The 23111-nt window shown below is 44.5% G+C and overlaps 1 protein-coding gene across 11 annotated transcripts in view; it reads right to left on the bottom strand.

The window, feature by feature from the left end:
* Nucleotides 1-23111, bottom strand: part of mtd (TLD domain-containing protein mustard) — a 228667-nt gene that overhangs the window by 131092 nt on the left and 74464 nt on the right. For all 11 annotated transcript variants that reach the window (XM_069324511.1, XM_045762679.2, XM_069324510.1 and 8 more), the window contains one exon: nt 14057-14255. In XM_069324511.1, the coding sequence (XP_069180612.1) occupies nt 14057-14255 (199 nt within the window). The remainder of the gene's footprint in view (nt 1-14056; nt 14256-23111) is intronic.

Below are 23111 nucleotides of genomic sequence, written 5' to 3' on the forward strand. Positions count from 1 at the left end.
TTGGGTAACATCAGTCAAGGGGAACTTGGGTACTATCAGTCATGGGGAACTTGGGTACCATCAGTCATGGGGAACTTGGGTACTATCAGTCATGGGGAACTTGGGTACTATCAGTCATGAGGAACTTGGGTAACATCAGTCATGGGGAACTTGGGTACTATCAGTCATGGGGAACTTGGGTACTATCAGTCATGGGGAACTTGGGTACCATCAGTCATGGGGAACTTGGGTACTATCAGTCATGGGGAACTTGGGTACTATCAGTCATGAGGAACTTGGGTAACATCAGTCATGGGAACTTGGGTACTATCAGTCATGGGGAACTTGGGTACTATCAGTCATGGGGAACTTGGGTACTATCAGTCATGGGGAACTTGGGTACTATCAGTCATGAGGAACTTGGGTAACATCAGTCATGGGGAACTTGGGTACTATCAGTCATGGGGAACTTGGGTACTATCAGTCATGAGGAACTTGGGTAACATCAGTCAAGGGGAACTTGGGTACTATCAGTCATGGGGAACTTGGGTACCATCAGTCATGGGGAACTTGGGTACTATCAGTCATGGGGAACTTGGGTACTATCAGTCATGAGGAACTTGGGTAACATCAGTCATGGGGAACTTGGGTACTATCAGTCATGGGGAACTTGGGTACTATCAGTCATGAGGAACTTGGGTACTATCAGTCATGGGGAACTTGGGTAACATCAGTCATGGGAACTTGGGTACTATCAGTCATGAGGAACTTGGGTACTATCAGTCATGAGGAACTTGGGTACCATCAGTCATGGGGAACTTGGGTACTATCAGTCATGAGGAACTTGGGTACTATCAGTCATGGGAACTTGGGTACTATCAGTCATGGGGAACTTGGGTACCATCAGTTATGAGGAACTTGGGTACCATCAGTCATGGGGAACTTGGGTACTATCAGTCATGAGGAACTTGGGTAACATCAGTCATGGGGAACTTGGGTACCATCAGTCATGGGGAACTTGGGTACTATCAGTCATGGGGAACTTGGGTACCATCAGTCATGGGGAACTTGGGTACTATCAGTCATGGGGAACTTGGGTACTATCAGTCATGAGGAACTTGGGTAACATCAGTCATGGGGAACTTGGGTACTATCAGTCATGGGGAACTTGGGTACTATCAGTCATGGGGAACTTGGGTACTATCAGTCATGAGGAACTTGGGTACCATCAGTTATGAGGAACTTGGGTAACATCAGTCATGGGGAACTTGGGTAACATCAGTCATGGGAACTTGGGTACTATCAGTCATGAGGAACTTGGGTAACATCAGTCATGGGGAACTTGGGTACTATCAGTCATGAGGAACTTGGGTACTATCAGTCATGAGGAACTTGGGTAACATCAGTCATGGGGAACTTGGGTACTATCAGTCATGGGGAACTTGGGTACCATCAGTCATGGGGAACTTGGGTACCATCAGTCATGGGGAACTTGGGTACTATCAGTCATGAGGAACTTGGGTACCATCAGTCATGGGGAACTTGGGTACCATCAGTTATGAGGAACTTGGGTACCATCAGTCATGGGGAACTTGGGTACCATCAGTCATGGGGAACTTGGGTACCATCAGTTATGAGGAACTTGGGTAACATCAGTCATGAGGAACTTGGGTACCATCAGTCATGGGGAACTTGGGTACCATCAGTCATGGGGAACTTGGGTACCATCAGTCATGGGGAACTTGGGTACCATCAGTCATGGGGAACTTGGGTACCATCAGTCATGGGGAACTTGGGTACCATCAGTTATGAGGAACTTGGGTACTATCAGTCATGGGGAACTTGGGTACTATCAGTCATGGGGAACTTGGGTACTATCAGTTATGAGGAACTTGGGTAACATCAGTCATGGGGAACTTGGGTACTATCAGTCATGGGGAACTTGGGTACTATCAGTTATGAGGAACTTGGGTAACATCAGTCATGAGGAACTTGGGTACTATCAGTCATGGGGAACTTGGGTACTATCAGTCATGGGGAACTTGGGTACTATCAGTCATGGGGAACTTGGGTACTATCAGTCATGGGGAACTTGGGTACTATCAGTTATGAGGAACTTGGGTAACATCAGTCATGAGGAACTTGGGTACTATCAGTCATGGGGAACTTGGGTACTATCAGTCATGGGGAACTTGGGTACTATCAGTCATGGGGAACTTGGGTACTATCAGTCATGGGGAACTTGGGTACTATCAGTTATGAGGAACTTGGGTAACATCAGTCATGAGGAACTTGGGTACCATCAGTCATGGGGAACTTGGGTACTATCAGTTATGAGGAACTTGGGTAACATCAGTCATGGGGAACTTGGGTACTATCAGTCATGGGGAACTTGGGTACTATCAGTTATGAGGAACTTGGGTAACATCAGTCATGAGGAACTTGGGTACCATCAGTCATGGGGAACTTGGGTACTATCAGTTATGAGGAACTTGGGTAACATCAGTCATGGGGACTTTATATAATGATACAACAAAATTTCAATACATCCAAAACTTCAACTGAGTAGGATGTTTGTCTAGGATGCTTGCCACAGCAGTTGCCAAACTCCCTGGTACCTATTTTGCTAGATAAACAGGGCATCCAGTGAATTTTTTTTTAGATGTCCCATGTGTCTCTCCTTGCCCGGGAGTCAAACTCGGGTCCAGCTGCTTGGGAGCACTATGTGCTATATATTCTACAGTATATTTACTTCATAATTCACCATGAACAATGTTCTGTTCACACATTAAGTTTAAAGCTTATTACCTCCTACATGATGACTACCTGTTGATGATTTCAGGGATTAGTGTCCTTGTGGCCCGGTTTCTGACCAGGCCGCCTGGTTGGTCCAACCATGTAGCAGAAGCTTAATACCTCCTACCATACATAATAAGCTTAATACCTCCTACCATACATGATAAACTTAATACCTCCTACCATACATAATAAGCTTAATACCTCCTACCATACATGATAAGCTAATACCTCCTACCATACATGAGACGCTTATTACCTCCTACCATACATGATAAGCTTAATACCTCCTACCATACATGATAAACTTAATACCTCCTACCATACATGATAAGCTTAATACCTCCTACCATACATGATAAGCTTAATACCTCCTACCATACATGATAAACTTAATACCTCCTACCATACATGATAAGCTAATACCTCCTACCATACATGAGACGCTTATTACCTCCTACCATACATGATAAGCTTAATACCTCCTACCATACATGATAAACTTAATACCTCCTACCATACATGATAAACTTAATACCTCCTACCATACATGATAAGCTAATACCTCCTACCATACATGAGACGCTTATTACCTCCTACCATACATGATAAGCTTAATACCTCCTACCATACATAAGCTAATACCTCCTACCATACATAATAAGCTTAATACCTCCTACCATACATGATAAGCTAATACCTCCTACCATACATGATAAGCTAATACCTCCTACCATACATGAGAAGCTTATTACCTCCTACCATACATGAGAAGCTTATTACCTCCTACCATACATAATAAGCTTAATACCTCCTACCATACATGATAAGCTAATACCTCCTACCATACATGAGACGCTTATTACCTCCTACCATACATAATAAGCTTAATACCTCCTACCATACATGATAAGCTAATACCTCCTACCATACATAATAAGCTTAATACCTCCTACCATACATGATAAGCTTATTACCTCCTACCATACATGAGAAGCTTATTACCTCCTACCATACATGAGAAGCTTATTACCTCCTACCATACATGAGAAGCTTATTACCTCCTACCATACATGAGAAGCTTATTACCTCCTACCATACATGAGAAGCTTATTACCTCCTACCATACATGAGAAGCTTATTACCTCCTACCATACATAAGCTAATACCTCCTACCATACATAATAAGCTTAATACCTCCTACCATACATGATAAGCTTATTACCTTCTACCATATGTGAGAAGCTTATTACCTCCTACCATATGTGAGAAGCTTATTACCTCCTACCATATGTGTGAAGCTTATTACCTTCTACTACGGCGGCTTCAACTTGTGGTTGATTCCGTGTCGTCTTGGGTCACCGATTATGGCTTCATGTTCTCTACGTCTAAGACTTGTGCTATGACTTTTACTTGGAAGTGTATTTTTCTTCGTCTTTTGTCGCTTTATGGTCACCCCAGTGTGTACAAGGATTACGCTAAGCTTTTGGGGTTGGTCACCCCAGTGTGTACAAGGATTACGCTAAGCTTTTGGGGTTGGTCACCCCAGTGTGTACAAGGATTACGCTAAGCTTTTGGGGTTGGTCACCCCAGTGTGTACAAGGATTACGCTAAGCTTTTGGGGTTGGTCACCCCAGTGTGTACAAGGATTACGCTAAGCTTTTGGGGTTGGTCACCCCAGTGTGTACAAGGATTACGCTAAGCTTTTGGGGTTGGTCACCCCAGTGTGTACAAGGATTACGCTAAGCTTTTGGGGTTGGTCACCCCAGTGTGTACAAGGATTACGCTAAGCTTTTGGGGTTGGTCACCCCAGTGTGTACAAGGATTACGCTAAGCTTTTGGGGTTGGTCACCCCAGTGTGTACAAGGATTACGCTAAGCTTTTGGGGTTGGTCACCCCAGTGTGTACAAGGATTACGCTAAGCTTTTGGGGTTGGTCACCCCAGTGTGTACAAGGATTACGCTAAGCTTTTGGGGTTGGTCACCCCAGTGTGTACAAGGATTACGCTAAGCTTTTGGGGTTGGTCACCCCAGTGTGTACAAGGATTACGCTAAGCTTTTGGGGTTGGTCACCCCAGTGTGTACAAGGATTACGCTAAGCTTTTGGGGTTGGTCACCCCAGTGTGTACAAGGATTACGCTAAGCTTTTGGGGTTGGTCACCCCAGTGTGTACAAGGATTACGCTAAGCTTTTGGGGTTGGTCACCCCAGTGTGTACAAGGATTACGCTAAGCTTTTGGGGTTGGTCACCCCAGTGTGTACAAGGATTACGCTAAGCTTTTGGGGTTGGTCACCCCAGTGTGTACAAGGATTACGCTAAGCTTTTGGGGTTGGTCACCCCAGTGTGTACAAGGATTACGCTAAGCTTTTGGGGTTGGTCACCCCAGTGTGTACAAGGATTACGCTAAGCTTTTGGGGTTGGTCACCCCAGTGTGTACAAGGATTACGCTAAGCTTTTGGGGTTGGTCACCCCAGTGTGTACAAGGATTACGCTAAGCTTTTGGGGTTGGTCACCCCAGTGTGTACAAGGATTACGCTAAGCTTTTGGGGTTGATTTTTGACACTCGTTTGTCTTGGTCGCCCCATATCTCTTACCTCCGGGTTGAATGCTCTAAGGCCCTTACCCTCCTTCAGGTGTTGTCCCATACTTCTTGCGGAGTGGATAGGTGCACTCTCCTTGCTTTACATTCCTCTCTCGTCCTGTCTAAACTCGATTATGGTTGCCCTGTTTACTCGTCTGCTTCTCCTTCTATCCCTTCGCCGTCTTGATGCTTTGCACCATACTGGGTTGCGCCTCAGCTCTGGTGCCTTTCGTTCAACTCCAGTCCTCAGCTTGTATTTTGACACTGGCTTCCTATCTCTCCAGGACCGCTGTGATCGCTACTGTCTTCACTATGTTGCGTGGTCCTTGCAACATCCTTCCTCTCGCCTCTCTCGTGCTTCAACTTTTGCCCCTCCTGTGGGCAAAAGAAGGTGTTCCTCTTCACCACCTCCCTCTTTCTGTCCGGTTATCTCGCTTACGGGATTCTCTTTCAGTTCGTTTTTTTTTATATTTCTCCTTGTGTTGTTCCTTCCTTGCCCCCGTGGAGCATCCCACTTCCGCAGTTTTGTACATCCTTAACCCGCATCACTAAAGCTTTTACCCCTCCTACAGTTCTGAAACACCTTTTCCTTGAGCACTTTTCTTCGCACACCCGGTCAGGGGATCCGGTCAGCCGAGCGAACAGCACGCTGGACTTGTGATCCTGTGGTCCTGGGTTCGATCCCAGGTGCCGGCGAGAAACAATGGGCAGAGTTTCTTTCACCCTATGCCCCTGTTACCTAGCAGTAAAATGGGTACCTGGGTATTAGCCAGCTGTCACGGGCTGCTTCCTGGGGGTGGAGGCCTGGTCGAGGACTGGGCCGCAGGGACACTAAAGCCTCGAAATCATCTCAAGATAACCTCAAGATAACCCACTCCGTTTCCATCTTCACCGATGGGTGTAAGTCTGCGGACGGTGTAGGCTACTCTGTTTTTTTCCTGACAGCACCTATATGTGTCACCTACCTCCAGAGACTAGCATCTTCACAGCGGAACTTTATGCTATTCTCTATGCTCTTCGTCTCCTGCTTTCTCATTGTCAATCTTCCTTTGCTGTTGTTGTTGACTCTTGTAGTGCCCTCATGTATCTCTCAGGTCCTTTAATCCGGTTCATCCAGTGGTTGTCGAGATTCAGCATTGGCTGTTTCTTATTCACAGTAAATTTAAGTCAGTTGAGTTTTGATGGGTTCCCAGCCATATTGGTGTGTCTCTAAATGAGCGTGTGGATGCTGCCACTAGGGAAGCCGTTCGCTCTTGTCCCATCTCTTGTAAAGGTATTCCTTATTTCAACTTTTACCCAGTTATTCATTCCTCCATCCTTACCCTTTGGCAGGATTGTTAGTCTTCTGTTACTGGTAACAAACTACAAACTCTTAAGAGTTGTGTGTCCTAATGTCCGTCCTCCTACCACCGTAACCGGCGATGGGAAATGGCTCTGGCGAGGTTGCATATTGGCAATACTCGCTTAACTCATGGTCACTTAATGGAGCGCCGTCCTGCTCCTTATTGCACAAATTGCATTGTCCCTCTTATGGTCGTGCATATCCTTGTTGAATGTCCTAACTTCCAGGATGAGCGTGTGTCTTGTTTTCCGACTGTCTTTCAAGGTCGCTTGTCCCTCGATAGAAATCTTGGTGAATCAAATACTTTTGATATCATTCGCCTTATGCGTTTCTGTTCTCATGTTGGCATCCTTGGTGATATTTAGCGTCCTCTGATTATTCCGCACATTTAATGGTGCTACATAGACTTCCCGGTATGGTGCCGTCTTTTGATAATTACTTACTTACTCATTACCTATTACCATACACGAGAAGCTTATTAGATCCTACCATATGTGAGAAGCTTATTACCTACTATTATATGTGAGAAGCTTATTACCTCCTACCATATGTGAGAAGCTTATTACCTCCTACCTTACATGAGAAGCTTATTATCTCTTACCATACATGAGAAGCTTATTACCTCCTACCATATATGAGAAGCTTATTACCTCCTACCATATATGAGAAGGTTATTACCTCCTACCATACATGAAAAGCTTATTATCTCCTACCATACATGAAAAGCTTATTACCTCCTACCATATATGAGAAGCTTATTACCTCCTACCATATATGAGAAGCTTATTACCTCCTACCATACATGAAAAGCTTATTATCTCCTACCATACATGAAAAGCTTATTATCTCCTACCATACATGAAAAGCTTATTACCTCCTACCATATATGAGAAGCTTATTACCTCCTACCATATAAGAGAAGCTTATTACCTCCTACCATATATGAGAAGCTTATTACCTCCTACCATACATGAAAAGCTTATTATCTCCTACCATATAAGAGAAGCTTATTACCTCCTACCATATATGAGAAGCTTATTACCTCCTACCATACATGAAAAGCTTATTATCTCCTACCATATATGAGAAGGTTATTACCCCCAACCATATATGAGAAGGTTATTACCCCCAACCATATATGAGAAGGTTATTACCCCCAACCATATATGAGAAGGTTATTACCCCCAACCATATATGAGAAGCGTATTACCTCCTGCCTTACATGTGAAGCATGTAGTGAGTAGATTATTCCAATAATAAACTCGCTCCAAATGCATTGGCCTAATGAGAGGAGCAAAGCTTTTCTTAGAACTAATTATGGAACTCAAACCTTTGCCTACTTCCAGTTAATATTCCTGTCAACCTTTGGAAAATGGTGAGGTGTTGCCTGAGCATATAAGCAGCCGAGTAGCGAATAATAACTAGTCTACTTTCAAGTGTGGTCTAGAACCGTTACATTGTTCACTCTGGGGTCACCAATGTAACGGTTCTATTGTTACGTAAAGTATGGTGACAATAAACACATACACTAAGAGAATATATTTGGTCGAGCTACAGGAGGCAGGAATAATCTGCCCTTCGAACAGTCCATGGGCTTCACCTCTCCATATGGTCCCCAAAACAGCCCCAGGGGAATGGCGCCCTTGCGAGGACTATAAGGCTCTCAACGTTCGTACTCTGCCGGATCGCTACCCACCTCATAATCTGTGACCCCTCACGGACGGGAGCACTTAGGCCCTACATTCCTGCCCAGTTTCGCTGGTAAACATTCTCAGCATTTCACTCCCTAGCACACCCAGGAGTTCGTACTTCCCAGAAACTACTAACGGAGCATGTCGTATGGCCAGGAATCAATGCCGATGTTCGACAATGGACTCGCTCATGTCTCCAGTTCCAGCAAGCGAAAATACATCGTCACACAAAGAGCCCTCTTCAACAGTTCCCGTTACCTTCTGACCGTTTCGAGGTGGTGCATGTAGACATCGTTGGACCGTTACCGTCGGCAAGAGGATATTCTTATCTACTCACCTACATCGATCAATTCTGCAGATGGCCGGAAGCATTCCCATTAATCAACATCTCAGCTGAGTCAGTGGTCTAGGCTTTCCTCTCTGGATGGGTCGCCCGTTTTGGCAGCCCCTCTGTCATCATCACCGACCAAGGACGACAGTTCGAATTATATCTATGGAAGGATCTTATGGAATTCCTCGGCACCACACACAACCGAACCACACATACCATCCTGAGTCGAACGGAATGGTAGAACGCTTTCATAGACAACTAAAAGCTGCCCTAAGAGCTCAAGCACGCCCTGATGATTGGATCGACACCCTTCCATTTGTCTTGCTTGGCATCCGTTCGGCCACGAAGGAGGGAAGTGGATTCTTGGTAGCAGACTTAGTATACGGATCTAGCCTGCGGCTTCCAGTCGAATTCTTAACCTCGACGTCACTCATCATACCCCCAGACCCCACTTTTGTCCAGAAATTACGGGCCGCCATGACAAGCGTTCGGCCTACACCACCACTAAAAACCGACAGCTCGTGCTACATATGTGCCTCATGAGCTCCACACAACTGAACACGTGTTTGTAAGAATCAACGCTGTTCGACACCTTCTACAGTCACCTTACGAAGGACCATTTAAAGTGGTTTCTCGGACACCAAAGTTCTTCACCATTGAACGCCGAGGACAGCAGGTAAACATCTCCATCGATCGCCTTAAACCAGCTCACTGTGACGCTGCCCCAGACATCCCTCCAGAGACACATCCGCCGACTACGCCGTTCACTTTTCGACCACAGTTACCAGCAGCACCGCCACCTACGACAACGGACGATCCTGTACGACCTCCCACCCTACAACTCCAGTTACTAGCTGCACCACAACCTGATCCTACGACGACGGACGACCCTGTGTGAACTCGCACTCTACGACCCCAGTTAGAGTTTTTCCTTTCATCCCCTGGGTGGGGAAGTTCTGTAGCGAGTAGATTATCCCAATAATATACTCGTTCCAAATGCATTGGCCTAATGAGAGGAGCAAAGCTTTTCTTAGTTCTAATTATGGAACTCAAACCTTTCCCTACTTCCAGTTAATATTCCTGTCAACCTTTGGAGAACGGTGAGGTATTGCCCGCGCATATCAGCAGCAGAGTAGCGAATAATAACTAGTCTACTTTCAAGTGTGGTCTAGAACAGACACTTGCGAGATACTGTACCGACGCTCAGTGCGCTCAACTCACACCGTTGCTCGCCAAAGTATCACCTGCGCACGTCTGTATACTCGACCAAATATATATATAATCTCTTAGTGTTTGTGTTTATTGTCACCATACTTTACGTAACAATAGAACCGTTACAAGCTTATTACCTCCTACCATACATGAGAAGCTTATTACCTCCTACCTTACATGACAAGCTTATTACCTCCTACCTTACATGACAAGCTTATTACCTCCTACCATGCATGACAAGCTTGTTACCTCCTACCATACATGACAAGCTTATTACCTCCTACCATACATGAGAAGCTTATTACCTCCTACCTTACATGACAAGCTTATTACCTCCTACCATGCATGACAAGCTTGTTACCTCCTACCATACATGACAAGCTTATTACCTCCTACCATGCATGACAAGCTTGTTACCTCCTACCATACATGACAAGCTTATTACCTCCTACCATACATGAGAAGCTTATTACCTCCTACCTTACATGACAAGCTTATTACCTCCTACCATGCATGACAAGCTTGTTACCTCCTACCATACATGACAAGCTTATTACCTCCTACCTTACATGACAAGCTTATTACCTCCTACCATGCATGACAAGCTTGTTACCTCCTACCATACATGACAAGCTTATTACCTCCTACCATGCATGACAAGCTTGTTACCTCCTACCATACATGAGAAGCTTGTTACCTCCTACCATACATGAGAAGCTTATTACCTCCTACCATACATGAGAAGCTTATTACCTCCTACCATGCATGAGAAGCTTATTACCTCCTACCATACATGAGAAGCTTATTACCTCCTACCATGCATGACAAGCTTATTACCTCCTACCATGCATGACAAGCTTATTACCTCCTACCATACATGAGAAGCTTATTACCTCCTACCATGCATGACAAGCTTGTTACCTCCTACCATACATGAGAAGCTTGTTACCTCCTACCATGCATGAGAAGCTTATTACCTCCTACCATACATGAGAAGCTTATTACCTCCTACCATGCATGACAAGCTTATTACCTCCTACCATACATGAGAAGCTTATTACCTCCTACCATGCATGACAAGCTTGTTACCTCCTACCATACATGAGAAGCTTATTACCTCCTACCATACATGAGAAGCTTATTACCTCCTACCTTACATGAGAAGCTTATTACCTCCTACCATACATGAGAAGCTTATTACCTCCTACCATGCATGACAAGCTTATTACCTCCTACCATACATGAGAAGCTTATTACCTCCTACCATGCATGACAAGCTTATTACCTCCTACCATACATGAGAAGCTTATTACCTCCTACCATGCATGACAAGCTTGTTACCTCCTACCATACATGAGAAGCTTATTACCTCCTACCATACATGAGAAGCTTATTACCTCCTACCTTACATGAGAAGCTTATTACCTCCTACCATGCATGAGAAGCTTATTACCTCCTACCTTACATGAGAAGCTTATTACCTCCTACCTTACATGAGAAGCTTACTACCTCCTACCTTACATGAGAAAAATGTGTATTTAATGAGAAACTTGAGGTTATGAGATGAAATCGAACTCACATCCCCTGACTCCTGAGACACTCACACCATTACCGGGTGAACCATGATGTGCATGTGAGTACGACAACTACAAGTAATACCAGAGTTACCTGCAGTTTGGAAGATACCATCAGGTACTAGGTTCCAGGTACCTCTGGTAGCACTTGTAGTTGAGTCATGTTTGAGCTCATCACGATTCAGTGATTATTGTGTGTGTCTGTGGAGTCCAGGTACGCATGTTCGAGCCCATTGCATAACCTCATTATTTTTTTTTATAGATATATGTTAGTCTCGTGATTGTATTGTGTATGTTTTAGTTTTGTATTGTGGCTTGTATCCCTGATGACTCACCCTGTACCCTACTCTACCCCTGCCTGACTCACCCTGTACCCTACTCTACCCCTGCCTGACTCACCCTGTACCCTACTCTACCCCTGTCTGACTCACCATGTACCCTACTCTACCCCTGTCTGACTCACCATGTACCCTACTCTACCCCTGCCTGACTCACCATGTACCCTACTCTACCCCTGCCTGACTCACCCTGTACCCTACTCTACCCCTGTCTGACTCACCATGTACCCTACTCTACCCCTGCCTGACTCACCCTGTACACTACTCTACCCCTGCCTGACTCACCATGTACCCTACTCTACCCCTGCCTGACTCACCATGTACCCTACTCTACCCCTGCCTGACTCACCCTGTACCCTACTCTACCCCTGCCTGACTCACCCTGTACCCTACTCTACCCCTGCCTGACTCACCCTGTACCCTACTCTACCCCTGCCTGACTCACCCTGTACCCTACTCTACCCCTGCCTGACTCACCCTGTACCCTACTCTACCCCTGCCTGACTCACCCTGTACACTACTCTACCCCTGCCTGACTCACCATGTACCCTACTCTACCCCTGCCTGACTCACCCTGTACCCTACTCTACCCCTGCCTGACTCACCCTGTACCCTACTCTACCCCTGCCTGACTCACCCTGTACCCTACTCTACCCCTGCCTGACTCACCCTGTACCCTACTCTACCCCTGCCTGACTCACCCTGTACCCTACTCTACCCCTGCCTGACTCACCATGTATCCTACTCTACCCCTGCCTGACTCACCATGTATCCTACTCTACCCCTGCCTGACTCACCATGTATCCTACTCTACCCCTGCCTGACTCACCATGTACCCTACTCTACCCCTGCCTGACTCACCATGTATCCTACTCTACCCCTGCCTGACTCACCATGTACCCTACTCTACCCCTGCCTGACTCACCATGTATCCTACTCTACCCCTGCCTGACTCACCATGTATCCTACTCTACCCCTGCCTGACTCACCATGTACCCTACTCTACCCCTGCCTGACTCACCATGTATCCTACTCTACCCCTGCCTGACTCACCATGTACCCTACTCTACCCCTGCCTGACTCACCATGTACCCTACTCTACCCCTGCCTGACTCACCATGTACCCTACTCTACCCCTGCCTGACTCACCATGTACCCTACTCTACCCCTGCCTGACTCACCATGTACCCTACTCTACCCCTGCCTGACTCACCATGTACCCTACTCTACCCCTGCCTGACTCACCATGTACCCTACTCTACCCCTGCCTGACTCACCATGTATCCTACTCTACCCCTGCCTGACTCACCATGTACACTACTCTACCCCTGCCTGACTCACCATGTACCCTACTCTACCCCTGCCTGACTCACCATGTACCCTACTCTACCCCTGCCTGACTCACCATGTACCCTACTCTACCCCTGCCTGACTCACCATGTACCCTACTCTACCCCTGCCTGACTCACCATGTACACTACTCTACCCCTGCCTGACTCACCATGTACCCTACTATACCCCTGCCTGACTCACCATGTACACTACCCCTGACTGACTCACCCCGTACCCTACTATACCCCTGTCTGACTCACCATGTACCCTACTATACCCCTGCCTGACTCACCATGTACACTACTCTACCCCTGACTGACTCACCATGTACACTACTCTACCCCTGCCTGACTCACCATGTACCCTACTATACCCCTGCCTTACTCACCATGTACACTACTCTACCCCTGACTGACTCACCATGTACCCTACTATACCCCTGCCTGATTCACCATGTACCCTACTATACCCCTGCCTGACTCACCCTGTACACTACTCTACCCCTGACTGACTCACCATGTACCCTACTCTACCCCTGCCTGACTCACCATGTACCCTACTATACCCCTGCCTGACTCACCATGTATCCTACTATACCCCTGCCTGACTCACCATGTATCCTACTCTACCCCTGCCTGACTCACCCTGTACACTACTCTACCCCTGACTGACTCACCCTGTACCCTACTATACCCCTGTCTGACTCACCCTGTACCCACCATACTCACGTATAAGCTGCCTGTGACTGACTCTGGAGTCTTTACACTAATTAATTAAGTGTCAAGAGGCATGACGCAATTACCATGATCCGTCATCACCTTCATATTCATGCAGGTGAGTAAAGTAGGTGAGTAAACCAGGTGAGTAAAGTAGGTGAGTACCTTGTCCATTGCTGTGCGTGGTGTCGGGGTGAGGAGGGTGGCCCTTGTCGTCGTCCAGAAGAGCTCCAGTTTTGTCGGGCACGACGATGACCTGGCCGGGGTACACGAACCTGGTCGACAGCTTGTTGAGCTTGGCCAGCTCCGACGGTGTCGTGTCGAACCTGGCGGCGATGCTCGTCAGCGTGTCGTTGCCAGACACCTGTAACAAAGTTCCCTTAGTTATGACACACTGTGGTGAAGCTTAGTTATGACACACTGTGGTGAAGCTTAGTTATGACACACTGTGGTGATGCTTAGTTATGACACTGTGGTGAAGCTTAGTTATGACACTGTGGTGAAGCTTAGTTATGTCACACACTGTGGTGAAGCTTATTTATGACACTCACTGTGGTGAAGCTTAGTTATGACACACTGTGGTGAACCTTAGTTATGACACACTGTGGTGATGCTTAGTTATGACACACTGTGGTGAAGCTTAGTTATGACACACACTGTGGTGATGCTTAGTTATGACACACTGTGGTGATGCTTAGTTATGACACTGTGGTGAAGCTTAGTTATGACACTGTGGTGAAGCTTAGTTATGACACTGTGGTGAAGCTTAGTTATGTCACACACTGTGGTGAAGCTTAGTTATGACACACTGTGGTGAAGCTTAGTTATGACACACTGTGGTGAAGCTTAGTTATGACACACTGTGGTGATGCTTAGTTATGACACACTGTGGTGAAGCTTAGTTATGACACACTGTGGTGAAGCTTAGTTATGACACACACTGTGGTGAAGCTTAGTTATGACACACACTGTGGTGAAGCTTAGTTATGACACTGGTGCTTAGTTATGACACACTGTGGTGAAGCTTAGTTATGACACACTGTGGTGAAGCTTAGTTATGACACACTGTGGTGAAGCTTAGTTATGACACTGTGGTGAAGCTTAGTTATGACACACACTGTGGTGAAGCTTAGTTATGACACACACTGTGATGAAGCTTAGTTATGACACACTGTGGTGAAGCTTAGTTATGACACACTGTGGTGAAGCTTAGTTATGACACTGTGGTGAAGCTTTGTTATGACACTGTGGTGAAGCTTAGTTATGACACACTGTGGTGAAGCTTAGTTATGTCACACACTGTGGTGAAGCTTAGTTATGACACACTGTGGTGAAGGTTAGTTATGACACACTGTGGTGAAGGTTAGTTATGACACACTGTGTGGTGAAGCTTAGTTATGACACACTGTGTGGTGAAGGTTAGTTATGACACACACTGGTGAAGCTTAGTTATGACACACACTGGTGAAGCTTAGTTATGACACACTATGTGGTGAAGGTTAGTTATGACACACTGTGTGGTGAAGGTTAGTTATGACACACTGTGTGGTGAAGGTTAGTTATGACACACTGTGGTGAAGCTTAGTTATGACACACTGTGTGGTGAAGCTTAGTTAAAACACACACTGTGGTGAAGCTTAGTTATGACACACTGTGGTGAAGCTTAGTTATGACACACACTGTGGTGAAGCTTAGTTATGACACACACTGTGGTGAAGCTTAGTTATGACACACACTGTGGTGAAGCTTAGTTATGACACACACTGTGGTGAAGCTTAGTTATGACACACACTGTGGTGAAGCTTAGTTATGACACACACTGTGGTGAAGCTTAGTTATGACACACTGTAGTGAAGCTTAGTTATGACACACACTGTGGTGAAGCTTAGTTATGACACACACTGTGGTGAAGCTTAGTTATGACACACACTGTGTGGTGAAGCTTAGTTATGACACACACTGTGAAGCTTAGTTATGACACACACTGTGGTGAAGCCTAGTTATGACACACTGTGGTGAAGCTTAGTTATGAGACACACTGTGGTGAAGCTTAGTTATGACACACTGGTGAAGCTTAGTTATGACACACTGTGGTGAAGCTTAGCTATGACTCACTGTGGTGAAGCTTAGCTATGACACACTGTGGTGAAGCTTAGCTATGACACACTGTGGTGAAGCTTAATTATGACACTGTGGTGAAGCTTAGTTATGACACTGTGGTGAAGCTTTGTTATGACACTGGTGAAGCTTAGTTATGACACACACTGTGGTGAAGCTTAGTTATGACACACTGTAGTGAAGGTTAGTTATGACACTGTGGTGAAGCTTAGTTATGACACTGTGGTGAAGCTTAGTTATGACACTGTGGTGAAGCTTAGTTATGACACTGTGGTGAAGCTTAGTTATGACACTGTGGTGAAGCTTAGTTATGACACACACTGTGGTGAAGCTTAGTTATGACACACTTTGGTGAAGCTTAGTTATGACACACACTGTGGTGAAGCTTAGTTATGACACACACTGTGGTGAAGCTTATTTATGACACACACTGTGGTGAAGCTTAGTTATGACACACACTGTGGTGAAGCTTAGTTATGACACATTAACAATACGGTTAAGCCTCAGTATGACACACACTGTGGTGAAGCTTAGTTATGACACACACTGGTGAAGCTTAGTTATGACACACACTGTGGTGAAGCTTAGTTATGACACTGTGGTGAAGCTTAGTTATGACACACACTGTGGTGAAGCTTAGTTATGACACATTAACAATACGGTTAAGCCTCAGTATGACACACACTGTGGTGAAGCTTAGTTATGACACACACTGTGGTGAAGCTTAGTTATAACACACTGTGGTGAAGCTTAGTTATGACACACTGTGGTGAAGCTTAGTTATGACACACTGTGGTGAATCTTAGTTATGACACTGTGGTGAAGCTTTGTTATGACACTGTGGTGAAGCTTAGTTATGTCACACACTGTGGTGAAGCTTAGTTATGACACACTGTGGTGAAGGTTAGTTATGACACACTGTGGTGAAGGTTAGTTATGACACACTGTGTGGTGAAGCTTAGTTATGACACACACTGTGGTGAAGCTTATTTATGACACACACTGGTGAAGCTTAGTTATGACACACTGTGTGGTGAAGCTTAATTATGACACATACTGTGGTGAAGCTTAGTTATGACACATACTGTGGTGAAGCTTAGTTATGACACACTGCGGTGAAGCTTAGTTATGACACACACTGTGGTGAAGCTTAGTTATGACACACACTGTGGTGAAGCTTAGTTATGACACACTGTGGTGAAGCTTAGTTATGACACACTGTGGTGAAGCTTAGCTATGACACACTGTGGTGAAGCTTAGCTATGACACACTGTGGTGAAGCTTAGCTATGACACACTGTGGTGAAGCTTAGTTATGACACACACTGTGGTGAAGCTTAGTTATGACACACTGTGGTGAAGCTTAGTTATGACACACTGTGGTGAAGCTTAGTTATGACACACTGTGGTGAATCTTAGTTATGACACTGTGGTGAAGCTTTGTTATGACACTGTGGTGAAGCTTAGTTATGACACACTGTGGTGAAGCTTAGTTATGTCACACACTGTGGTGAAGCTTAGTTATGACACACTGTGGTGAAGGTTAGTTATGACACACTGTGGTGAAGGTTAGTTATGACACACTGTGTGGTGAAGCTTAGTTATGACACACACTGTGGTGAAGCTTATTTATGACACACACTGGTGAAGCTTAGTTATGACACACTGTGTGGTGAAGCTTAATTATGACACATACTGTGGTGAAGCTTAGTTATGACACACACTGTGGTGAAGCTTAGTTATGACACTGTGTGGTGAAGGTTAGTTATGACACACTGTGGTGAAGCTTAGTTATGACACACTGTGTGGTGAAGCTTAGTTACGACACACACTGTGGTGATGCTCAGTTATGACACACTGTGGTGAAGCTTAGTTATGACACACTGTGGTGAAGCTTAGTTATGACACACACTGTGGTGAAGCTTAGTTATGACACACACTGTGGTGAAGCTTAGTTATGACACACACTGTGGTGAAGCTTAGTTATGACACACTGTAGTGAAGCTTAGTTATGACACACACTGTGGTGAAGCTTAGCTATGACACGCACTGTGCTGAAGCTTAGTTATGACACACACTGTGTGGTGAAGCTTAGTTATGACACACTGTGAAGCTTAGTTATGACACACACTGTGGTGAAGCCTAATTATGACACACTGTGGTGAAGCTTAGTTATGACACACACTGTGGTGAAGCTTAGTTATGACACACACTGTGGTGAAGCTTAGTTATGACACACTGTGGTGAAGCTTAGTTATGACACACTGTGGTGAAGCTTAGCTATGACACACTGTGGTGAAGCTTAGCTATGACACACTGTGGTGAAGCTTAGCTATGACACACTGTGGTGAAGCTTAATTATGACACTGTGGTGAAGCTTAGTTATGACACTGTGGTGAAGTTTTGTTATGACACTGGTGAAGCTTAGTTATGACACACACTGTGGTGAAGCTTAGTTATGACACACTGTGGTGAAGGTTAGTTATGACACTGTGGTGAAGCTTAGTTATGACAGTGTGGTGAAGCTTAGTTATGACACTGTGGTGAAGCTTAGTTTTGACACTGTGGTGAAGCTTTGTTATGACACTGTGGTGAAGCTTAGTTATGACACACACTGTGGTGAAGCTTAGTTATGACACACACTGTGGTGAAGCTTAGTTATGACACACTGTGGTGAATCTTAGTTATGACACACACTGTGGTGAAGCTTAGTTATGACACACACTGTGGTGAAGCTTAGTTATGACACACTGTGGTGAAGCTTAGTTATGACACATTAACAATACGGTTAAGCCTCAGTATGACACACACTGTGGTGAAGCTTAGTTATGACACACACTGTGGTGAAGCTTAGTTATGACACACACTGTGGTGAAGCTTAGTTATGACACTGTGGTGAAGCTTAGTTATGACACACACTGTGGTGAAGCTTAGTTATGACACTGTGGTGAAGCTTAGTTATGACACACACTGTGGTGAAGCTTAGTTATGACACACACTGTTTTGAAGCTTAGTTATGACACTGTGGTGAAGCTTTGTTATGACACTGTGGTGAAGCTTAGTTATGACACACACTGTGGTGAAGCTTAGTTATGACACACACTGTGGTGAAGCTTAGTTATGACACACTGTGGTGAAGGTTAGTTATGACACTGTGGTGAAGCTTAGTTATGACACTGTGGTGAAGCTTAGTTATGACACTGTGGTGAAGCTTAGTTATGACACTGTGGTGAAGCTTTGTTATGACACTGTGGTGAAGCTTAGTTATGACACACACTGTGGTGAAGCTTAGTTATGACACACACTGTGGTGAAGCTTAGTTATGACACACACTGTGGTGAAGCTTAGTTATGACACACTGTGGTGAATCTTAGTTATGACACACACTGTGGTGAAGCTTAGTTATGACACACACTGTGGTGAAGCTTAGTTATGACACACACTGTGGTGAAGCTTAGTTATGACACATTAACAATACGGTTAAGCCTCAGTATGACACACACTGTGGTGAAGCTTAGTTATGACACACACTGTGGTGAAGCTTAGTTATGACACACACTGTGGTGAAGCTTAGTTATGACACACTGTGGTGAAGCTTAGTTATGACACACACTGTGGTGAAGCTTAGTTATGACACACTGTGGTGAAGCTTAGTTATGACACACACTGTGGTGAAGCTTAGTTATGACACACACTGTGGTGAAGCTTAGTTATGACACACTGTGGTGAAGCTTAGTTATGACACACTGTGGTGAAGCTTAGTTATGACACACACTGTGGTGAAGCTTAGTTATGACACTGTGGTGAAGCTTAGTTATGACACACACTGTGGTGAAGCTTAGTTATGACACTGTGGTGAAGCTTAGCTATGACACACACTGTGGTGAAGCTTAGTTATGACACACACTGTTTTGAAGCTTAGTTATGACACTGTGGTGAAGCTTTGTTATGACACTGTGGTGAAGCTTAGTTATGACACACACTGTGGTGAAGCTTAGTTATGACACACACTGTGGTGAAGCTTAGTTATGACACACTGTGGTGAAGGTTAGTTATGACACTGTGGTGAAGCTTAGTTATGACACTGTGGTGAAGCTTAGTTATGACACTGTGGTGAAGCTTTGTTATGACACTGTGGTGAAGCTTAGTTATGACACACACTGTGGTGAAGCTTAGTTATGACACACACTGTGGTGAAGCTTAGTTATGACACACACTGTGGTGAAGCTTAGTTATGACACACACTGTGGTGAAGCTTAGTTATGACACACTGTGGTGAATCTTAGTTATGACACACACTGTGGTGAAGCTTAGTTATGACACACACTGTGGTGAAGCTTAGTTATGACACACACTGTGGTGAAGCTTAGTTATGACACATTAACAATACGGTCAAGCCTCAGTATGACACACACTGTGGTGAAGCTTAGTTATGACACACACTGTGGTGAAGCTTAGTTATGACACACACTGTGGTGAAGCTTAGTTATGACACACTGTGGTGAAGCTTAGTTATGACACACACTGTGGTGAAGCTTAGTTATGACACACTGTGGTGAAGCTTAGTTATGACACACACTGTGGTGAAGCTTAGTTATGACACACACTGTGGTGAAGCTTAGTTATGACACACTGTGGTGAAGCTTAGTTATGACACACTGTGGTGAAGCTTAGTTATGACACACACTGTGGTGAAGCTTAGTTATGACACATTAACAATACGGTTAAGCCTCAGTATGACACACTGTGGTGAAGCTTAGTTATGACACACACTGTGGTGAAGCTTTGTTATGACACACACTGTGGTGAAGCTTAGTTATGACACTGTGGTGAAGCTTAGTTATGACACACACTGTGGTGAAGCTTAGTTATGACACTGTGGTGAAGCTTAGTTATGACACACACTGTGGTGAAGCTTAGTTATGACACACACTGTTTTGAAGCTTAGTTATGACACTGTGGTGAAGCTTTGTTATGACACTGTGGTGAAGCTTAGTTATGACACACACTGTGGTGAAGCTTAGTTATGACACACACTGTGGTGAAGCTTAGTTATGACACACACTGTGAAGCTTAGTTATGACACACACTGTGGTGAAGCTTAGTTATGACACTGTGGTGAAGCTTTGTTATGACACTGTGGTGAAGCTTAGTTATGACACACACTGTGGTGAAGCTTAGTTATGACACACACTGTGGTGAAGCTTAGTTATGACACACTGTGGTGAAGCTTAGTTATGACACACACTGTGGTGAAGCTTAGTTATGACACATTAACAATACGGTTAAGCCTCAGTATGACACACTGTGGTGAAGCTTAGTTATGACACACACTGTGGTGAAGCTTAGTTATGACACATTAACAATACGGTTAAGCCTCAGTATGACACACTGTGGTGAAGCTTAGTTATGACACACACTGTGGTGAAGCTTAGTTATGACACATTAACAATACGGTTTAGCCTCAGTATGACACACTGTGGTGAAGCTGTAATTAACAAGTCTAAACTCAGGGGAATATCAATCTTCACACGTTATACGCAATGGTCCTTGTCCCGAGTAACTATTTACTGCTGGGTGAATAGAGTCATCGGGTGTATGGTCCCGCGTAGGCCAACTACTGACTTTCTCCAGGATGAAACCCACAACAGCGAGTATACGTTAGTCCTATCAACCTCTGGAGGGTTATTATGACCACACACACACACACACACACACACACACACACACACACACACACACACACACACACACACACACACACACACACACACACAAAGTTCTGAGAGAATGTGCATCTGAGCTCAGCATTCCACTTCACCTGATCTTTCAGACATCCCTGTGTACAGAAGCTGTAGCAGACGTGTGGAAACAGGCTAACATAGTTCCAATCTACAAAAGTGACAGCAGGGAAGACCTCATTAATTATAGACCTGTATCATTGACAAGTGTAATAGTGAAAGTATTGGAAAAACTAATCAAAACTAAATGGGTAGAACACCTGGAGAGAAATGATATAATATCACACAGATAATATGGTTTTCGATCTGGAAGATCCTGTGTATCGAATTTACTCAGTTTCTATGTTCGAGCAACAGAGATATTACAGGAAAGAGATGGTTGGGTTGACTGCATCTATCTGGACCTAAAAAAGGCTTTCGACAGAGTTCCACATAAGAGGTTGTTCTGGAAACTGGAAAATATTGAAGGGGTGACAGGTAAGCTTCTAACATGGATGAAAAATTTTCTGACTGATAGAAAAATGAGGGCAGTAATCAGAGGCAATGTATCGGACTGGAGAAATGTCACAAGTGGAGTACCACAGGGTTCAGTTCTTGCACCAGTGATGTTTATTGTGTACATAAATGATCTACCAGTTGGTATACAGAATTATATGAACATGTTTGCTGATGATGCTAAGATAATAGGAAGGATAAGAAACTTAGATGATTGTCATGCCCTTCAAGATGACCTGGACAAAATAAGTACATGGAGCGCCACTTGGCAAATGGAATTTAATGTTGATAAATGTCATGTTATGGAATGTGGAATAGGAGAACATGGACTCCACACAACCTATATATTATGTGAGAAATCTTTAAAGAATTCTGATAAAGAAAGAGTTATAGGGGTGGTTCTAGATAGAAAACTATCACCTGAGGACCACATAAAGAATATTGTGCAAGGAGCCTATGCTACGCTTTCTAACTTCAGAATTGCTTTTAAATACATGGATGGCGATATACTAAAGAAATTGTTTACGACTTTTGTTAGGCCAAAGCTAGAATATGGAGCGGTTGTGTGGTGCCCATATCTTAAGAAGCATATTATGTTATTTTTTTAATCAACACTGTTTGTCATCCTATTGTATTTGTGCTGCTTTTTCAGTCATGTTCCCCCTTTTTTATCTTTATTTGTATTTGTTCTCAAACACTTTTTATTCTTTATGCTCAATTAGTATTAAGTTCTAGATATTAATGTTTTTCTTGCCCGAAACGCATTGCGTAATAGTGGCTTTAGGCATTGTATGTACTAGCTCTATCTATATATCAATCCATTAATGTAACATCACTTGTATGTATGTACCTTACCTGAATAAACAT

The sequence above is a fragment of the Procambarus clarkii genome, chromosome 14 (genome assembly GCF_040958095.1).
Source record: "Procambarus clarkii isolate CNS0578487 chromosome 14, FALCON_Pclarkii_2.0, whole genome shotgun sequence".
NCBI classification, from domain to species: Eukaryota; Metazoa; Arthropoda; class Malacostraca; order Decapoda; family Cambaridae; genus Procambarus; species Procambarus clarkii.